A 19,296-nucleotide genomic window follows, 5' to 3' on the forward strand; every position below is an offset into this window, starting at 1 on the left:
TCTGTTTCTACTTTCCTGAACAATTTAAAAAATAGTACCCAGGTATATTCTTCCGTACGTGTTGACAGAATGCCAGAAAAATGAGTTTAACCTTATTCGGTCCGCGGTTTTTCAAACATACTATGACCTATACTATGACTCAATAACTTTTCATAGGGTTGTTCAAATTGAATCAAACTTGGCACACCTATAGTAAGTCATAAAAAGAACAAAATGGCAACAATAAATTTTTGCTTTCGTAAAGACATTTTCTGTGAAGTCACCAGAAGCTTGAAATTTGTTAAAAATGCCAGTATCTGCATAAAATTGAATTACTTTTGTTCTAGAGCAAATTTTTATATTCTGTTTGAAGTTTCTGAAAGCTTAATAAAAGTTATTTAACATATATTCGGGTTTTTACATGGATCGCATTAAAAATTGCAAAAAAATGCCCGAGAATCCGTTTTTTCTGATTTTCGGGTAAACCCGACAAAATCGGGAAATCGGATTGGTCACGTGTCCGAATTATGAAAAATGATTTTTCTTGATGAAACAAGGTTGTGTTGCAAGTTTCAAGGTCTAAGGATAATCCTAACAGGAGATATTATTTTTTTTTCCCATTATAAGGATTTTATAGAGATTTTTAGGGGTAGTTTCGAGTAATGGCCAATATCAAAGCCTCTGAAGGGTATGGGATCTAAATATTGAAACTCAGTAAGTAGCATAGCCATATAACAAAGCAATAAGGAGTTATTAAAAAAACCCGTCAGGAGGGGGGGGGGCGAATTCCCCCCCTGACCGAATAGGGTAAGTTGGTCAATTTCTGTTCACGTGTAGACGTTTTCTGAAAGTTTTCTACTGAATCAATTACCTAACATAAACACACAAAGTTAAGCGGTCAGTCAAAAGTTGTCATTATTAAAATGCCCTACTTTGGGTGGCTTTATTCCTGCCCAAAGTCAGGCCAAAAGATTGGCCTTAGGGTTATTTTTCATGAAGCCAATTAGACGGCGAAATGTGGGGTATAATTTAAAAATGCTCGACTTTAAGCAGGCGCCCTACTTTGTAAGTACGCTTATACTATAGCAACGCATTCACAGGCGAAGTATTTATAGGCTGTTGCAGGCCTGGATAATGGCTTGACGATGAATGGTGAAATTTCAACTGAACTTCGAACCATGATTACATGTATTATAAGATAAAGTTTTACGAATCGTACAGAGTAACACAACCAATCGTAACAGTAACGTTTCACTTTTCTTTGAGCGTAACAGGATTTATCGTAACAGTGACGTTTCACGTTTTGTTCAGTGTGACACCATGAATCGTAATTTTGGCGCTTCATATTTTATTGAGCGTAACACAATCTATCGTAACAGTGACGTTTTACTTTTTGTTGAGTGTGACACGATAAATGGTCACGTTTCATCGAGAGTAACACAACTCGATCAACCGTAACAGTGACGTTTCACGTTTTATTGAGCGTAGCACGATCTATCGTAAGTGCGATTTTTCACGTTTCGTCGAGAGTAATACGACCAAACCTTCCATTTCTGAAAGCTTGTATTAACAATATCGAACAACGTCGGTAATCTGGTCGAGAATCTAAAATTAAAAGAGTATAGTTACGTCACCAACGTAAGTAGCGGTTACTTACAACAGTTCATCTAACAGATTTTGAACTTGAATATACTTCGGTCAAAAGCAAAATCATTTTTTTAGCCGTGCATGTGAAATAGTTTTGACTTTTTTGAATTCCACAACGCTTCTAGTTAACACTCCCCATTTTAGACACCCCCTATAGGCCTAACACCCTATTTTCAATGTTCTTCTTCGACATCCGTCCAATTATTAAAATCCCGTCTTCTTTAAGGGGTGCTTATCTGATGATGCCCTAGCTTACACCCACTCAGTTTTGACATTTGTCATAAGAACCTTGCACTCAATTAAGATATTTAAGAAATATCAAGTAACGTAACTAACGTACCACTTATGAGATCTCTCTGTTCAGCTAGTGAGTATATCACTTTATCAAAATCGTCGCACGGTTCTTTTAGCGCACACATCTTTAGATATCTATAAAAAATAAAGTACGAACAGGGAGGTAAAAACAAGAGAAAAAGATTGTTGACAAATACAAGAAAAAGTGTAATAAATCTTTAGATATCTATAAAAAATAAAGCACAAACAGAGAGGTAAAAACAAGAGAAAAAGATTGTTGACAAATACAAGAAAAAGTGTAATAAATTAAGTCATGCCGCATATTAATTCGTTATAAACCAACAAATTCCAACTTAAGTTCTTTCATACTCAACATATTAGCATTGAAGTTAACATGATGTTTTTGAAGTTCCTTTACCGATTATCGATATATGGTTTTAGGCTAACCAGATGTTATTGACTTTCCGCGCCCGAAGGCGTAGGAAATTCTTTAAAACCGTCGTTTTTTTCTTTTGGAGCATTTTTTGAGAAAAAATCGACCCTGGAATTTCACGTTCCTCTGATTTTTTGTTACCTAAATGTCATTTTAGGCCAAAATTGGTCCAAAAATTAAAACTACTTTATTTTTGACAAAAAATTGCCACAGTTAATAAAAAAGGTATGCTGAACATGATGGTGGCATCAAAATTTTGATTTTTTGTCAACTAAATGCCGTTTAAGACCATAAACATTTCAATAGCAAGACTTTCAACCATGAATGATAGGCTATATTTTTTTTTAGCATTTTCTTTTAAAATATGAGTTTATTATGACACGTTTCGTTTTGTTTGCGTTTGTTGTAAGATATGATGTCACTTGTGTGCTTTATCTTCAGAGCTTCATGCACCAAACCTCTTCGAATGTTTGGCACAATAACACAACGAATTAGCAGGTTGTCATCAAATATTTTTGTAGCGAGCGGAAATTCTTAGAGCCCCCAGGGCTTCTTGTTTAAGTTGGTTTATCCTGTGGTCAATATTACTATATTAACATAAACCGATGACTAGTATCAAGGCTAACCTGGTGTTCTTTTGTTTGTTGAGCGCATAAAGCAAGTAGTCAGCAATTACTTCTTCTCCAATCACGTGATCGGGAAATGTTCCTGCAAAAATAAGTTATTCAACTTACAGACCATTTACCTAGTTTTTTAATCTTACCTTGTTCAATGTTATTTCGTGTGAATTGACTAACTAAAATCATAGTCATAAGAAAAAGAGTTAGTCTGGTAATTCAGGGCCGTCCTATTGTTCACAAGCAGATATGTTTCCTAAATCAAGGTGGCCGATTCAAGACTGCACAGAATTATCAATAATGGCTGCTCTTGGGGAGTATTACTTTGTTGAAGATGATTTTGATGCAATCTTGGCTGTTATTGAGGAAGATTTATTAGAGAAAAATCGTGATTTAACTAAAGAATTATCCGAAATTGTTAAAGAAATAGTTGACGACCCTTCTGAAAGTAGTTTTTCCTGTGATATATGCTTCAAAACATGCAAAACAAAACGGGGAATCACAAGACAACGAAAATGCGAAACATCGTCAGCCACAAAACCAGTTAAATGACGACAGCCTCACTACTGCTGAAACCAAGCTCCAACCGTTTTACTTTAAAAAGTACACCCAATTAAGTGTAAGTAAAGAATGTAAGAAGACCAGAAATGAATTGTGTCAATTATGTTATTACAAACGACGATACAAACCTTTAGTTACTTAGTATAGTTTTATCAGAGATGTGATTGGTAGTTTTAAAGGCGATGCTGAAAAGTTTTATCCAGCCTTCTATAAATCTGTGTTTGAAAATATTGTTTTCAGAAATTTATCAAATCGAAGCTGTATTCTCCTTGGTTTTAAAGTGGTTAATAACGTACTTGCTCGTCTCACTAATTCAACTGTAAAAGAAAACATTGTAGAAATTTCTTTCCATGTGAATTTTTCACCCAAAGAAAGAAACATAATTTAATATTATTGAAGATATTATTTCGGTTTGTCTGTTCAGTATTCATATTACTGTGGAAAGTTTATCATTTCTTAAACAAGATAGTTTAGTAGGCGACGTTTCGGGAGATCCTTCTCCCATCATCGGGCAAAGTAAAATGATGTTGCGCATTTATTTATATAATTGCAGAGGATCGAAATTCATAAAAAAATTAACCAATCAGAAACGAGCAGATAATTACAGTTAATTACGGCAACTAACATTTTCGGACCTGGATGTAGGTAACTACTTTTTCTGTAGGGCTGGTAACCAAATCTCAGGAAGTTGATACGAGATGCTGTTTATGTGTTTGTTACGTTCTACACTGTTGATACTTTATTTAATCTTCCTGGCAGTTGTTCTGGATTCTCTGTCAATGATTTTCTTCTCATCTCAATTAAACTGATGACTTCTGCTCCAGCTGTAGTCCGCAATTTCGTTTTTCTTCACATCTCCGTTTCTCACTGCGCGCATATGTTCTTGTACTCGTTGCTTAAACTTTCTTTTTGTTTCGCCTATATACACTGCATCACAATCTTTAGACGGGATTTCGTAAACAACATTGCTTTGTCCTTCTAGGTTTATTTTGTCTTTTGGTTTAGACAAAGTGCTTCTTAGGGTGTCTTTGAGGTAAGAATGCATTTGATCTTGTGTTGCCTTAAAACTCGACGAAGGATCTCGCTGGTACCTGGTACGAAGGGTAGGAATGCTGATGCGATAAAATCCTCTGATGTTTACTTGTTGTCTCCGTTGCATCTTCTCTTCATTTTATTTTCTACTGGTATGTAAGTGGTTATGTATTTAGTACCCTATATCGTCACATTAGGAGATCAAAAAAAAAATCAAGAAGTATGCTTGGAGTTCAAAGTTTGGACATCTTATTAGCTGGAAAATCGTGTCTTGTGGAAGACGATAAAAATTCCGATTTAGTAAATATCAAGGAGGGTTATGATCAGTAACCGATGATCAGGATTTTTTGTTGTGCAGAACTTGAAGTTCGTGCTGCGACAATTGATAGCAATAAAATTGTTTCAGACCTGCTTGAGAACCCTGTTGTGGTTTGTAATTACAACAAAAAAACATCATACTCAACTGAAAAAGTCACAAAGGAATTAGCAATGCACTTACTTGAGCATCTCATCATGCTTTATGTTCGTGTTCGTGTTTTTTCATTTGTGAAAGATAAATGTGAGCTACACAAAATTGCATCAAAACAGAAAAAAGCTCGATCTCTACGCACTGAAATCAAGAAATCTTCAAGCAATCTTTCAGATAGACATTGATACTAAGAGTCCAGAACAGTGACTATAAACCTGTTGAAACTGCTATTGTTATAGCAACAAATTTTAAAACAATATTATTTTGGCACATGGTATAATAAATAATTATAGACGTCTACAAAAAGGTCCAGGTAGTGTATATAGGTTTTAAGGTATTTTAAAATATTTTTTATTAATGTTTGTGTTAAGCAGATAAAAGCCTTAAAATGATATTACCTGTCATCATTTGAAATACAGTGCTTGTTCTTGCTTATTAAGCCAATTTAATGTTTTTTATAAATATGTGGCTATAAAAATAACCGTTTTCAGTTTCTTTTTTCTTCCAAGTGTGTTTAATTGCTCTTACGGCATGGCACTGTTTCAGTATCAATTTCATGACTGTTACCAGCTATGGGTCGGAACATTTTTGTGTTTTAATTTTGTTGTCATTATGACCAAAATCACGGGTTATCTTTTCTATGACCAATTGCACGTTGACGACCAAAGTAGTTTTCAAGGGGATCTTGACAAAATCTTTCTGTCAGTACATATGGAACTCCATTACTTAATTACAACAAAAAAACATCATACTCAACTGAAAAAGTCACAAAAGAATTAGCAATGCACTTACTTGAGCATCTCATCATGCTTTATGTTCGTGTTCGTGTTTTTTCATTTGTGAAAGATAAATGTGAGCTACACAAAATTGCATCAAAACAGAAAAAAGCTCGATCTCTACGCACTGAAATCAAGAAATCTTCAAGCAATCTTTCAGATACACATTGATACTAAGAGTCCAGAACAGTGACTATAAACCTGTTGAAACTGCTATTGTTATAGCAACAAATTTTAAAACAATATTATTTTGGCACATGGTATAATAAATAATTATAGACGTCTACAAAAAGGTCCAGGTAGTGTATATAGGTTTTAAGGTATTTTAAAATATTTTTTATTAATGTTTGTGTTAAGCAGATAAAAGCCTTAAAATGATATTACCTGTCATCATTTGAAATACAGTGCTTGTTCTTGCTTATTAAGCCAATTTAATGTTTTTTATAAATATGTGGCTATAAAAATAACCGTTTTCAGTTTCTTTTTTCTTCCAAGTGTGTTTAATTGCTCTTACGGCATGGCACTGTTTAAGTATCAATTTCATGACAGTTACCAGCTATGGGTCGGAACATTTTTGTGTTTTAATTTTGTTGTCATTATGACCAAAATCACGGGTTATCTTTTCTATGACCAATTGCACGTTGACGACCAAAGTAGTTTTCAAGGGGATCTTGACAAAATCTTTCTGTCAGTACATATGGAACTCCATTATTAATTAAATACTGTATTAATTCAACATTAGAATGGACAGTGATTTTAATTCCTTGGTAGGTTTTCCATGAGATAAACATATTTGCTCTAACATTATCTGTAAAATTACCAGGCCTATCAGCAATTACCAGGCCTATCAGGATTTCCATGTTTTGAATTATCCAAGAAATGTTTCGGTCAACCATAAGAATATTTCATCATCAACAGATGTGTACGGTTTAATAAATGCTTTACGTTTAATTGCTGCTTCTTTGGTATTCTTGACGTTGAGACAGTCAAAAAATTGGTCGAACATATTACAATATTTGGCAGTTGCTTTAGCTTCTGGTGGTCTATACAATTGAAGAGGGTTAAAGACAGATTCGCTTAACACTTGTGCTGCCAGACGTACATTCATGACTAAATATGGTGTGAGTTTGATGTGGTCATTTTTTATTTCAGGAACAAGATGTATTCCACAGTCTAAGTCATCAAGGAATAACTTTGAAATATGGTTACAAGTGGTATATCTTCCATCATTTCACATATTTCTGGTACATCTTCCTGCAAGAGAATTACTCAGGCAATTCCGGGTTGTTTTAATTAAGTGTGGTGGATCTGAGATGAAGTAGATGTACCGTTGTTCATCCGCGATAACATTGTGTGGTGTGGTATGTTACGTCAACTTCTGCATTAATGTCAGCTACACGGGTCATGTTTAGGTGCACATGGTACATTCATCGGTCCGTCACTTCTGACACCAACAACTTTTATGTCACAGTTATCCTCCAGTATGCCAACCGCTTTCTAAAAGAGAAAAAACAATTGAATTGATGTGATATTGGTAGTAGCAAAATTTGCAAATGAAAATTTAAAGGATTTACAGTGCTTCTCACGAGAAAAACATGATATGCAATATCATCAATCTTTTCCAACGCAACATAATTTAGATCAATATCACGAAGGTCAACAAAACCGATAAGATCACCATTATGCTTATCCCACACAAGACTTTCTTGAATTTTCATTTCATCCATTAATAATATTGCATATTTCTCATGTGGTGGGAATAGACCGTATTACACAATTCCTGGATAACGTCTTTATTAAAACCCTGTTTTGGATAAATATAGTTCCTATAGTCCCTTAAACGACATCTACTAGGGAGTACCAAGAAACCACTGTCTTTCTTATCGCCAACACGAATCTCATCATAAAAGGCGGGGGATTTTGCTGCTAAACCCAAGCAGTAACGAATAATCGTAGGATGATAGCGAACATCAGTTTTCGATGATGATAAATATTTCTGCTGCTCTTCCCAAAAACATTTCATGAATGGTGATATCTTGCGACTAGTTGTTGACATAATTTTTATGAAATCATCACAAGACTTTTTTGGACTGGAACTGCACAAGTGGAAATTTCATCTTGCATTTTATTTAACTCTTCATTAATTCTTTATTTTCTAACCGATAACTTTGAAGGGCTTTTATGATTCAGTCTGGAGAAGTCATGGAAATTGGTGCTTTAAGTTTGGCAGGTGAAATTAAATTGTCCCTTTTTCCTTTTCAAACTTAGGCTTTCTTTTGACTCCGACCTAACACATTCCAAGTATTTTTCAGAAGAAAGTGGAATAAGAACTATGCAATTTGGAGATCGATACCATTTGCTTTGATGAAGAGGTGCACTAGTACTATCCTTGATGTTAAATACTTTTGGAACACAGTGCTCAAGAAAGCTACCAGCAAAGTGGTCTGTCAAACCTGGGCATAATTTAAAATCCATAATTAATCTTGTTAAATATGTGATTGTATTAAGTTTTAGTGAATAAGAATAAATGTCGTGTTTAGCAGGAATAGGCCTTAATAAAACACGAACAGTAAAAACAAGATTATTATCAACATATATCTCATAATTTGGAACTAAGTTGATAGCATCATGACAGGTAAGAGAAGCACAATCACTTGTAGAGGCAAAACTCCAACCGACTAATTTCAACAACTGAGTTTTAGAAGTAAAATCTGTAAATGACTTGTATCGATCAGTAATGACATTTTCCACTGGTTCAATTTTTTTCTGCAAAATAGATTGTGCTGATTGACGAGGCTTAGAAGATGTGGAGGATGAAGGAAAACTTTTGATAGGAAGGCTTATTGTAGGGATAGTATAGGAACAAGTGTGGTTCTGCTAGAATGATTACCATTCATTTGATTTTCGCTGAGTTGCTTTTCACAAATATATATTTTCCTTCTTTGAATTCTCCCTTAGAGCATGATCAACTTCCCTATCTTTTATCACAACAGCAACTAACTTTTCTCTCCACGACTTGTCAAATTGATTCTCACCAGCAGGAACTTTAAAAATAGATAGACCTATATATTTAGCTCTTTGTGAAACTGTGCAACCGTATATAGAGCAATTTTTGCCAGTCATGTTAAAGATAATTCTGTTTAAATGTTTGTTAATCCTATGCTTACAGTAACTAACCAGCGTGCAGTCAAAGCACTGGGTACTAGGTATATTCTGCTAACAAAAACATAAACAATAGAGCCACGCGATTCACCAGACTCTTTTTCTTATGACTATGCTAAGATATAAAATTTCAGGCCAGCCTTTCCCGCGGGTAACAATAGTATCGGTCAATTATTACTTGCGGAGAAGGTAAGCCTAAAATTGTCTATGCAAATTTGAATCCTTACAAATTTACCTCCATAAAAATGCAAGCAAAAAGTTTTTTTCACTGTACGTAAAATCAAGTTTGTCAAACTTGTCTGAAAGTGTTTTGTTATACAAAAGCTAACATACCGATTAATGCCAACTTGATTCCGGTCATACTGTCTTGTACTTCCGGATATGATATACCTACATAACACAAAATAACATTGATATAAACATTTATTCTGCGATGAAATCAGTTCTTCCAGCATTAAAAACGTTGCATAGAAAAACTATTCTTAATAATACCTGGAGTGTCGAGCAATAAAATTCTGGGAGATTGAGACATCTAGAATTAACAAAAGTATTAAGTATTACCATAAAAGTCAGTTTAATGCACGTTAAGATAGTGGTCTCATAGATTCAAAAAAAAAAAAACAAGTACAAATACCACTAAAAACCTGCAGTACATCAAACAAACCATATATCAAACAGTAAAAACAACTTACTTTTATAGATTGCATGACAGATCGTGTTACACCAGGCTTTTTACCAACGGGAGTAGCTTTTCCTCCTGCATGTGGAAAAAAGCATATTACATAGTAAAGAGTGGTTAAAATTGTTTCTGCAAACCCTTTTACGCTTTCCAAGATGCAAATTATAAGGTTATCTAACCTCGCTTTGTTAAGCTTGTAAATAAAAAAGAGAACATTTGTTTTCAACAGTAACATAAACAGTAACATCTGAACAACATTTACTCTGAACAAAATATACTCTGAACAACATTTACTCTGAAAAACATTTACTCTGAACAACATTTCCTCTGAACAACATTTCCTCTGAACAACATTTCCTCTAAACAACATTCGCTATGAACAACATTCGCTATGAACAACATTCGCTATGAACAACACTTACTCTAAACAGCATTCGCTATGAACAACATTCGCTATGAACAACATTGACTCTGAACATTATTCGCTCTGAACAACATACGCTCTAAACAATACTGGTTATAAACAACTGTCGCTGTGAGCAACACTCGCTATAAACAACATTCGCTATGAACAACATTCGCTATGAACAACATTCGCTATGAACAACATTCGCTATGAACAACATTCGCTATGAACAACATTCGCTATAAACAACATTTACTTTGAACACTATTTACTATGAACAACATTTACTCTGAACAACATTCGTTAAAACAACATTCATTATGAATAACATTCACTATGAACAACAATCGCTCTGAATAACATTCGCTATGAACAACATTCGCCATGAACAACACTTGTTATGAACAACATTTGCTATGAACAACATTTTGGCTATGAACAAAATTCGCTATGAACAACATTCGTTATGAAAAATATTTGCTATGAACAACATTTTGGCTATGAACAACATTTGCTATGACCAATATTAGCTATGAACAACATTTGGTATGAACAAAATTCGCTCTAAACAACATTGGCTCTGAACAACATACGCTCTAAACAACATTGGTTATAAACAACAGTCGCTATGAGCAAAACCTGCTATGAACAACATTCGCTATGAACAACATTCGCTATAAACAACACTTGCTATAAACAACATTCACTATGAACAACATTAGTTATGAACAACATACGCTCTCAATAACATTCGCTCTGAATGACATTCGCTATGAACAACATTTGCCATGAACAACATTCGCTATGAACAACATTCACTATGAACAACATTTTGGCTATGAACAACATTTGATATAAACCTTTTTTGATATATCAGAGTGATTAAAGAAAGATTCTAAAGTCATTTCATTTTACTCCTATACGATAATTGTAACCTGTTCTAAACTTTGGACATCAACTTAAGGTGAAAAAAAGACTTGTTTTTTTATAGCTTGGTTACAAATGATGCTTTTTTTCTCTGAATTATTTTACCCGTTTTAACAATTACAAAGTAAATTAACATTATCAATATCAGTGCGGTGGCCAGATGATTTACCACATCAGATTAAAAACCGAAATTCAGCGCAATCTTAAACGTATTTCAAGAAAAATAAAAGAAACAAATCCAAGTGACCAGTAGTTAGACATTATGTAATGTTGTAATTGACCATTTCGGACATAGATAATGACAAGTTGTGAACCAGCACCACACTCTCAGGATAGTAAATAGTGTTGGAAATATGTAAATAAGAATTATTTTCACCAAATAGCTTTACAGGTGTATTTGCATTGACATAAAAGCTTCACCAATTAAAGTAAGCTAGCTGGGTAACCCCACGGTGAACCTCATGTTGAGTGCTAAATTGAAAGTAAAACATTCCGTACATATAGGTATTGTGTAAGTATGAGTGTTGTTTTAAATAAAAATCCCTGTCGTTAACAATCTAGTTAAAACTATCACCCACCATTTTTATTATGTGGAATAAGTTGTCGTGAAAGCCCCAAAAATAACTCGCAGTAAAAGTATCACAGGCTGGTGCATTACGACCTAAATAATGCCTGTTATTGTATCAATTAGACCTTCATCCAACTTTAACACAATGTTCAAAGTATAACTAAGTATATTAAACATACAAAAGCCTTTATTAACCATCTGAAATGTTTGTTGCAGCCAACCTAACCAATTTTACTTTTTAGCTAAGCAGCTGGCCAAAATAATTAAGAATTATCAACATAGCTAGAAAGTATGATTATGTAATTATTGTGACATGCAAAAGGTCAACAAAAGGGGCCTCTAAAGCTTAACACCATAATGATTAATGATTGGTTATTTGTAACAATCAGGGCTCATGAGTGGCTTACTACGCGTGAGCAATTCCAAAAGTTGGAAAATATATTGCATTTGTTATTTGTGGTTTTAACATTTCGCGTCTGATTCGCATGACATCCTTTTGACTGATAGACAGAATACGGAAATATTAATATGGGGACTATGTAACGAGCACTATTATTGGTAAAATTCATTTTGTGCGAACTTTTTTTGCCAATTTTACTTTTAATTGTTTCACTTAAACTTATATATACAATAAGCGTTTTATGTGAAATATTTACGCCAAGGATAACACAAAACATTGTGATAAGAAATTTTTACCTTTTGACATAAAATGGCGTCTTGCAGAGTTTATAAATGATGACTTTCCAACATTAGGAATTCCACAAACAATTACTTTATACTGTCGTTCATGCAATCCTTTCACAGGTGTCTCACACTATAAAGACATTGGATATATATCAAATTTTAGTGGCTGAAATAGCAACAATCCCTTCACACGTGTCTCACATTATAACAACAAGATAGAAAATTTGGGGAAGATGTAATCTATTTTATATAAGAAACAAGAATTTTCACTTTAACCAAAGATTATAATTTTACGTGTGGTGTCTGCTCTCATTTTGTACTGATATTTTGACCACTTTTTTTATTATTTTAATGTGCGTTATAAATTAAAAAGTATAGTACAAAGCCATTGCTGGGACTATTTGCCTTTTCTTAAATTCAGCCTTAAATTAAAGGTGTATTAAAGCAACTGAGATATATATAACAATTACCTGTTCAGATTTGACTCTATTTTGTTCTGTAAAAATCTGCTTTAACACTGGCATAACCTGAAAATAAAATAAATGCAATAACTTTCTAAACAAAGGTAAAACAAGACTATGTCAAAACAAAAACATTTTTAACTTTCTAAATTATTATTTTAAATTACTATTCTAAATTGGGCACCACCTTTCACATTGATGTCAGGTTTTCAATTTTTATAATATCTAGTCTTAAATAAGGTGCATGAAGTAGAAACAAAGACCTAGCTAACAACAAAGCATCAGCTTAACTTATTCACTACTGCAGCAACTGTGTGCAAGAGCAACATTGTACCTGTTTAATAGCATGATTAAATCGAGCGTTGCAGTTACTAAACAATACTGCATCAGCATCATCATCCTTCAATATTTTATTTGAGATTTCCTAAACAAATTTAAAAAATAAAACAAGTATATTTGTAATTAAGAAGGTACCAGGACACTATAACGCGCAAATTTTAATTATTGATGAAATCTACAGGCTGTGAATATAAATTGCCAGTATGCTCTTCCTTATTTTTAAGGTAAAGAAATGATGGCGGAATAGCCTCATACAGACACAGTTAGCATATTATTATAAAACTAGTCGTTAGCTCGTGGAAAAATCCACAGGTTCGCCCGTCGCAGCTAGGCTACCATTTTGCGTGACAGACAGATGGACGAACAGACGTATACGGGCATTATAACAGAGATTTTTAAATCAAATTTGTTTCTGTGTCTGTATTTTTGATGAGCTCTGTAAGTTTATTTAGTAGGCCTTTTGAATGTGAAAAAACAACTGATACCTTTTCCACTTGACATAATATGCAAAGATGTAAATGACTTTGGTACAGTGAGGCGCACAAACCAATTAATTTAGCTTATGAACTAGTTTTGATAATCCAGTTTTGTTTCAATGTTTTTCACACATCAGTGCAGTTATTTAATCAAAAACATATCACAGTGATTTCAACAGCTACTTTCCCTTGCACCCTTTCATATTGGATTTATTAATATTTAAAAATATGCGTACACAAACCTTTGTCTTCTTTTCATCAGCAATATCTATTTTGTTCATTAGTATTATTCTGGGTTTATTTGCATACAAATCCTCAAATTGTGGATTGGTGCTGGAAAATGGAACCTAAAGAAAACACCAACCTAATTGCAGTTGTCCCTGGAGTTATTCTATTCACTATATAGTCAGAAAATCTTGAACCCTGTCCCTTGCTCTACAGCCTTTTGGAACTGATTGCAGGTCACAAGCGCAAAATTGTAGATGACACTTTTGTTTGGAAGGTATAAAGGCAGGTTTACACCTGTTCCATTTTTCCCAATCAAACAGTTTATCTTTGCCAGAGCGAAAAAACTTCTATTCAGGTGTTTTATTTTGCCAATTGGGTAAAAATCCCTGAAAAGCATTGCTAAAAGGTGGAATCACTCTTGTCGGACCGAATTTATTTCCCTTAACATTCCCCAACTTCACAAATGTTTACTCTAAAGAACGATTTTAATACTCTTTTAAACATCTTTTTATATTATTTGTTCATTTATGTGACATTATCACTTACTATTATTATTACAAACAATATCACAAACATTATCACAAAAATTACCACAAACAATATTTGTTTGCTTCGCTGGTACAAATTAAACACAGGATATAACAACAACTTATAGTTTCAGGATGAATACCTTTGCATGTTTTAAGACAGAGAGAAAGGTAAAAAATGACGTTAACGCGATGTCTTTTCCAAGGAAGAATCGTGCTGATCCTTTTGACAAGAGAATACAAAACACTAAAACTGAAAAAATAAACTTACTCTAGCATCTCGTATTTCAATAACACAATCACAATTATTAACAATGCCCCTCATTGCTCGCATGCCTAAATAAGAAATAAAGAAAGAAAATAACAGCTTGCAATTTGCAAACCAACATGTACATCCGAAATTGTTGAATGATCAAGAAACACTTACAGTCAGCCATTAAAGTTTATTTCACGCTCCTTTTTTTTAGCTGTCATTGCATCATATTTAAAAATAACACGAAAGATATCCTTTTATTGTATTACAAATTAAACTTAAAGTTATAAACGTCTGCTAAATTAGTGTAATATTCAACAAACACTGACCAGTTTGATGTTGCAATACAAAACTAAAAATCAAAAGTACAGCTTTTTGCTTACTTGCATTCTACATTACAAAATCATTTATTATCTGACTACATCCCGTCTAAAATATAACAACACATTTGCTTGGGAACTTACTTTTGTATTTCAGGATAGTTCAAAATTGAATGGAATTCAGTTTTGTCACACTATTTAAATAATGGCTTTCCAAACCAGTTAGTATGAGTCCATAAAAAACCCTGTTATAATAAGGCACAAACGAATTAATTTTTTTGTATCAGTTAGGTAATATTTAATAATAGCATTATTACCTTTCGCCATATGGAATGGAAGAACTCTGTGGAAAATATCTGGTAAGAAATAGATTGGAAACTTGAATGAAGGTCTGCTTGCCATTATGCGTGTTAAATTTAATTTTCTCTCTATAATATTGTTATATATTTAAAACCAGTACTCAAACTTAACTAGATTTTAAAGACAATTTTGATTTTAAATAAGTCAAAGTATATTAATAATTTTATTTTGACACAAAGCAAGTCTAAAATATGGCTACAATAAACCATTTAGTGGAATGAAAATAAAATTAAAAATGTATCTCATCCCTTAATTTCTCATTATTTATACTGGAAAAAAAATAAAGTGTGAGGAAGTAAATGGCATAAAAATACACAACAAGGTATATGCATAATTATAAGTGAAGAAGGTTTTTGTGTCATGCATTGGTTTTCAGGATTAAAATACGTTGTTTTTTGTTTAGTAAAAATGAATGTTACAAAACTATGGAAATGTCACAGCGGGTGGCTTAGTTTATTTGTTCAGCAATTATTTGCCACAGTAAATCTTTTCAAAAACAAAAATTTGCATTTGCGTTTGTAAAAATTTGTTGTCAAAATGTTTTTGATGTCTATTATTCTCTAAATAAATAAGTAAATACTGAATTAAGAAAAAAGTATTTATTTATTTTTTGGGCACACATCACAGACAATTATAAAGGACAAATTAGCAATAAATAACAACAAACAATAAATTTTTTGCCTTTCTTTAAAAATACAAAAATTTAGAAAAAATGTAAAAAAGAAAATTTTGGAAAGATATATATACAATACAAAAATAATCACATCTTTTACATTTCATCTGATCAGTTTATATGTAAACATTGACATATTGTCAAAACACCATGGCGGAGGTGACATATTTATACTTTAATAATTGTTAACACAAAGATCTTAATATTATTTACAAAAGATAACTAAGAACTCTTCCTTCAAATACAAACACAACAAAAAAAGTAATCTTTGCAGGCATACCATAAATTGTTGTGATTCAACATAAATAATATAAAAACAGCATACAAAATAACCAAATGTCATATTTTTTTGAGGAGATTTGAGAAGAAAACCTAAATTTAAAAAATAATTGAGGACATTTGAGATGTGAGGAGTTATGAGGAGGCGTGGTAACCCTGTACAAACACTCATAAAAAATAAATTAATCAGGAAAATTAAAAATAAAATAAAGACATATGTTAAGATTTATATACCCTGCCTTATACATAAAAATATATTTTTTCAGATGTAACATATGATTAAGAGCTGGAAAAGATGTGTATGATTTGTTTTGTTTTTAATCTTGATAACAAGCTTTGATAAATCTACTAATTAATGTATGCCACTGTGTGTTAAAATAAATAAAGCACTGCTTTAGGGGTTTATCAAGGTATATGATGATGTAAATATGTTTTAACCTATCCAGTTTATTATTCTCAGTAATGTTTCGAATAAACGCCCCCTTCTATGAAACACCCCCATCGAATAGACGCCCCTCCTTTTCAGTCATTTTTTAAATAAACGCCCCCATCGAATAGACGCCCCTCCCTCATAGGCAATAGTGAAAGTATACTTACTTAATCACTTTTTTCCTAAATCTTAGGTTTAAGGTTAGAAGCATTATGGTATTACTTATTTACCCTGATTATCATTTATACAAGCAATTCTTTCTGAGTATCTAAATTCTGCATAAGTATTTAAACTGTAAAGACTTATATCTGGGAAAACAACAACAAAAATTTAAAATAATAAAAAGATTTATAGACAACTTTTTAAGCTCCTTTATATGAAATCAACAAGCCGTTTGTTTTATGATGATTGAGCATTATGATGATTAGTCAATATTTCATTCATTTATGTATTATTTACAAAATTGTTTGAATAAAACATTACATATTTATTTTAATAGTTTAAAGTTGATTGAAAAATATATAAATTATGTCAACACACTATCGTTGGTAACCTTGGTTTCACTATCTTGAATCTTTCCTTAACCAAACTTGGATTGTTTATCAAGGTGTATGCTAAAAACCATCGATTAAAAGCAACTGAGTTAACAATGTGTTGTCTGCGAACAATACATCTTGAATCAGTGAACAAACAATAACCGTCTTCTAAAATAGTTGAATCGCTCTTGCAAGATTCATTTAATAAAATTTGACAAAAATATCTCATAATTGGGTTTTTATATGAAGCTTGAACATGCAAGAAACCAATGTATGCTAAAAAACCACTATCAAATTTTTGGAAAAACTTGGAAATCATTGCGGTATGGTCAATTCGTCCAAGAAACAAAATGCTGACCAAAAATGCTTTGAAAGATCTGGATAAGCATGATACAGCACCAATAACGATATTGAAGAAAAAGAAAAAGTACATGGCAATATGGTAAATTTTCAAATTTCTTACTTAGATTGCAATTGTTGATAAGGGCTTCACAGTGAAAACTTTGTATGCCAGCAGTAATTGCAGGAGATAAATTATCAAAGGCATAAGCAAGTATGATGCAAGGTACCTTAAAAGATTTTCCGCAACTTCTTGAACAGATGGAAAATCAACTGCCAAAACAATAAATCCATATATCAGGAAGAACAAAATGAAAAATACAATGAAAAAAACAATCATCCCCCAGGTCATGTATGCAACCAAATAACCAGGAAAGAATAAATTGTAATAAACCATTAATCGATAGTTAACAAGTTTGGAAATATCAGTTTTTTTGCCAGCATACAGAGTTAACACATTTGCACGGTGTGAATAGATAAAGTGAAGCAGTAGCAGACCATACACTATTCCAGTTACAGCAAAGGAAACATAAAATGAAATGTAAAAACCTTCCATTGTTTTCTTAAGTGTTGGGTATATGTTTTCGGTTGAATTGATATTAGACTCCAGTGAAGTAAGAAGAATCCCATTTGCTTTACTGAAACCATATATGGATAAAACAGCCAGATAATAATACACAATCATGATAACCACGATAGATGATAAAAACACAGTAGAAAACTTAAACCAAGGCTTGCTGTATCTGCTGTACAATCTTTTGAGGAAGTTGCTGCTATAAAAATCTACAACGTCTCTTGAAAGGACATTAAGCGCTTTCTTCACATAAGTAATTTGATAGTCGTTCACTAGTTTATGCTCCAGTAACGGTCTGCAGTACACTCCTTGCTTCAAATTTATGTAACAATTTTTAACAAATATTTCAAAAAGAGCCAACATGCTTAAAATGCTGGGTAAGTTTTCCATAACATTTACCAAAACAAGTTCCGTAACATTAAAGGAGCAGGAGTAATAACAAGACTGTAACAACACAAAAATTAATTTCCACAATGTAAACAATGCACCAAAAACATACGCCATGACAACATATGAAGAATTAATACAAGCAAATAACGGAAAGTTTATCAGTCCAATCTCTATAATATAAATAGTACCACAAAAAGCCTGGCCAATAACCCCAGGCAGAAACACAAGCACAGTGGAACTGTTCATTAAAAGATGCACAATATCTCCAATCATTGATGCAAAAGCAAGTATTACCATGAAGCGATTCTTATCATTGTCCAGTAGAAACAGAAATGGTGCAATAACTTTAACCTGTCTAGTTTTATAATATTCATAAGCATAAAGTACAAAGATTATCAGCAATGAAGGTATAACAGTATAATGCTGCAGCATGGCTATACTCAACACTGGTTGACATGTTGCATTTGTTGAGCTCATCTTGTTTAGTTGCTTTTCTAAAGAAAGAAAAATAAACGCTATGTCACTCTCCTGATTTCTTTTTAAATTTAGGGAACAGATTAGCTAAATATATATAAAACATTTAATAAGCACTTTAGTCATGTGACTAGAATGTCTTAAATTTGATAGCAGGATTTAGTCTGGTCTTATAATTTATATAAAATTGATAAAATTCTCATATAAAACAAAAAATATATATATTTTCATTTGGGCAGATATCAATGCTGAAATTTATATAATCTGGATAATAATATATAATACTAGTCGATAAAGCCGATGGAAATATCCACTCAGACAGGATAACAATGAAAAAGAAGTGTCATGTGAATTTTAGTGACATCACCATCCACAAAAGAAATTAATTCATTTCACATTGAAA

The 19,296-nt window shown here is 32.7% G+C and overlaps 1 protein-coding gene across 7 annotated transcripts; it reads right to left on the reverse strand.

The window, feature by feature from the left end:
• Positions 1-1,149: 1,149 nt before the first annotated feature.
• Positions 1,150-18,911, reverse strand: LOC130629518 (mitochondrial GTPase 1-like). Of its 7 annotated transcripts, none has more exons than XM_057442753.1 (13): positions 15,156-16,884; positions 14,693-14,870; positions 14,537-14,601; positions 13,753-13,857; positions 13,030-13,119; positions 12,705-12,761; positions 12,247-12,364; positions 9,663-9,727; positions 9,463-9,502; positions 9,304-9,360; positions 2,980-3,061; positions 1,967-2,055; positions 1,150-1,584 (listed from the first exon to the last, which is right to left on the reverse strand). In XM_057442753.1, the coding sequence occupies exons 2-13, from the start codon at positions 14,700-14,702 to the stop codon at positions 1,493-1,495; spliced, it is 870 nt and encodes a 289-aa protein (XP_057298736.1). In that variant the 5' UTR covers positions 14,703-14,870; positions 15,156-16,884; the 3' UTR covers positions 1,150-1,492. The 7 variants fall into 7 exon arrangements, 3 of the variants coding, with proteins under 3 accessions (XP_057298736.1, XP_057298737.1, XP_057298735.1); XM_057442754.1 differs by lacking the exon at positions 14,693-14,870 and adding an exon at positions 14,983-15,083; XM_057442752.1 differs by lacking the exon at positions 14,693-14,870 and having other exon boundaries at positions 15,156-16,789.
• Between the last annotated feature and the right edge of the window lie 385 nt (positions 18,912-19,296).

Source organism: Hydractinia symbiolongicarpus, chromosome 2 (assembly GCF_029227915.1).
Source record: "Hydractinia symbiolongicarpus strain clone_291-10 chromosome 2, HSymV2.1, whole genome shotgun sequence".
In the NCBI taxonomy this organism is placed as follows: Eukaryota; Metazoa; Cnidaria; class Hydrozoa; order Anthoathecata; family Hydractiniidae; genus Hydractinia; species Hydractinia symbiolongicarpus.

Coding starts and splice junctions, on each gene's coding strand:
- LOC130629518 (XM_057442752.1), bottom strand. CDS start 15,240: ATGGCAAGCAGACCTTCATTCAAGTTTCCAATCTATTTCTTACCAGAT. Junction 9,361..9,462: donor TTTATTGCTCGACACTCCAG/GTATTATTAAGA, acceptor TGTGTTATGTAG/GTATATCATATCCGGAAGTA. Junction 1,585..1,966: donor ACAGAGAGATCTCATAAGTG/GTACGTTAGTTA, acceptor TTTTAATTTTAG/ATTCTCGACCAGATTACCGA.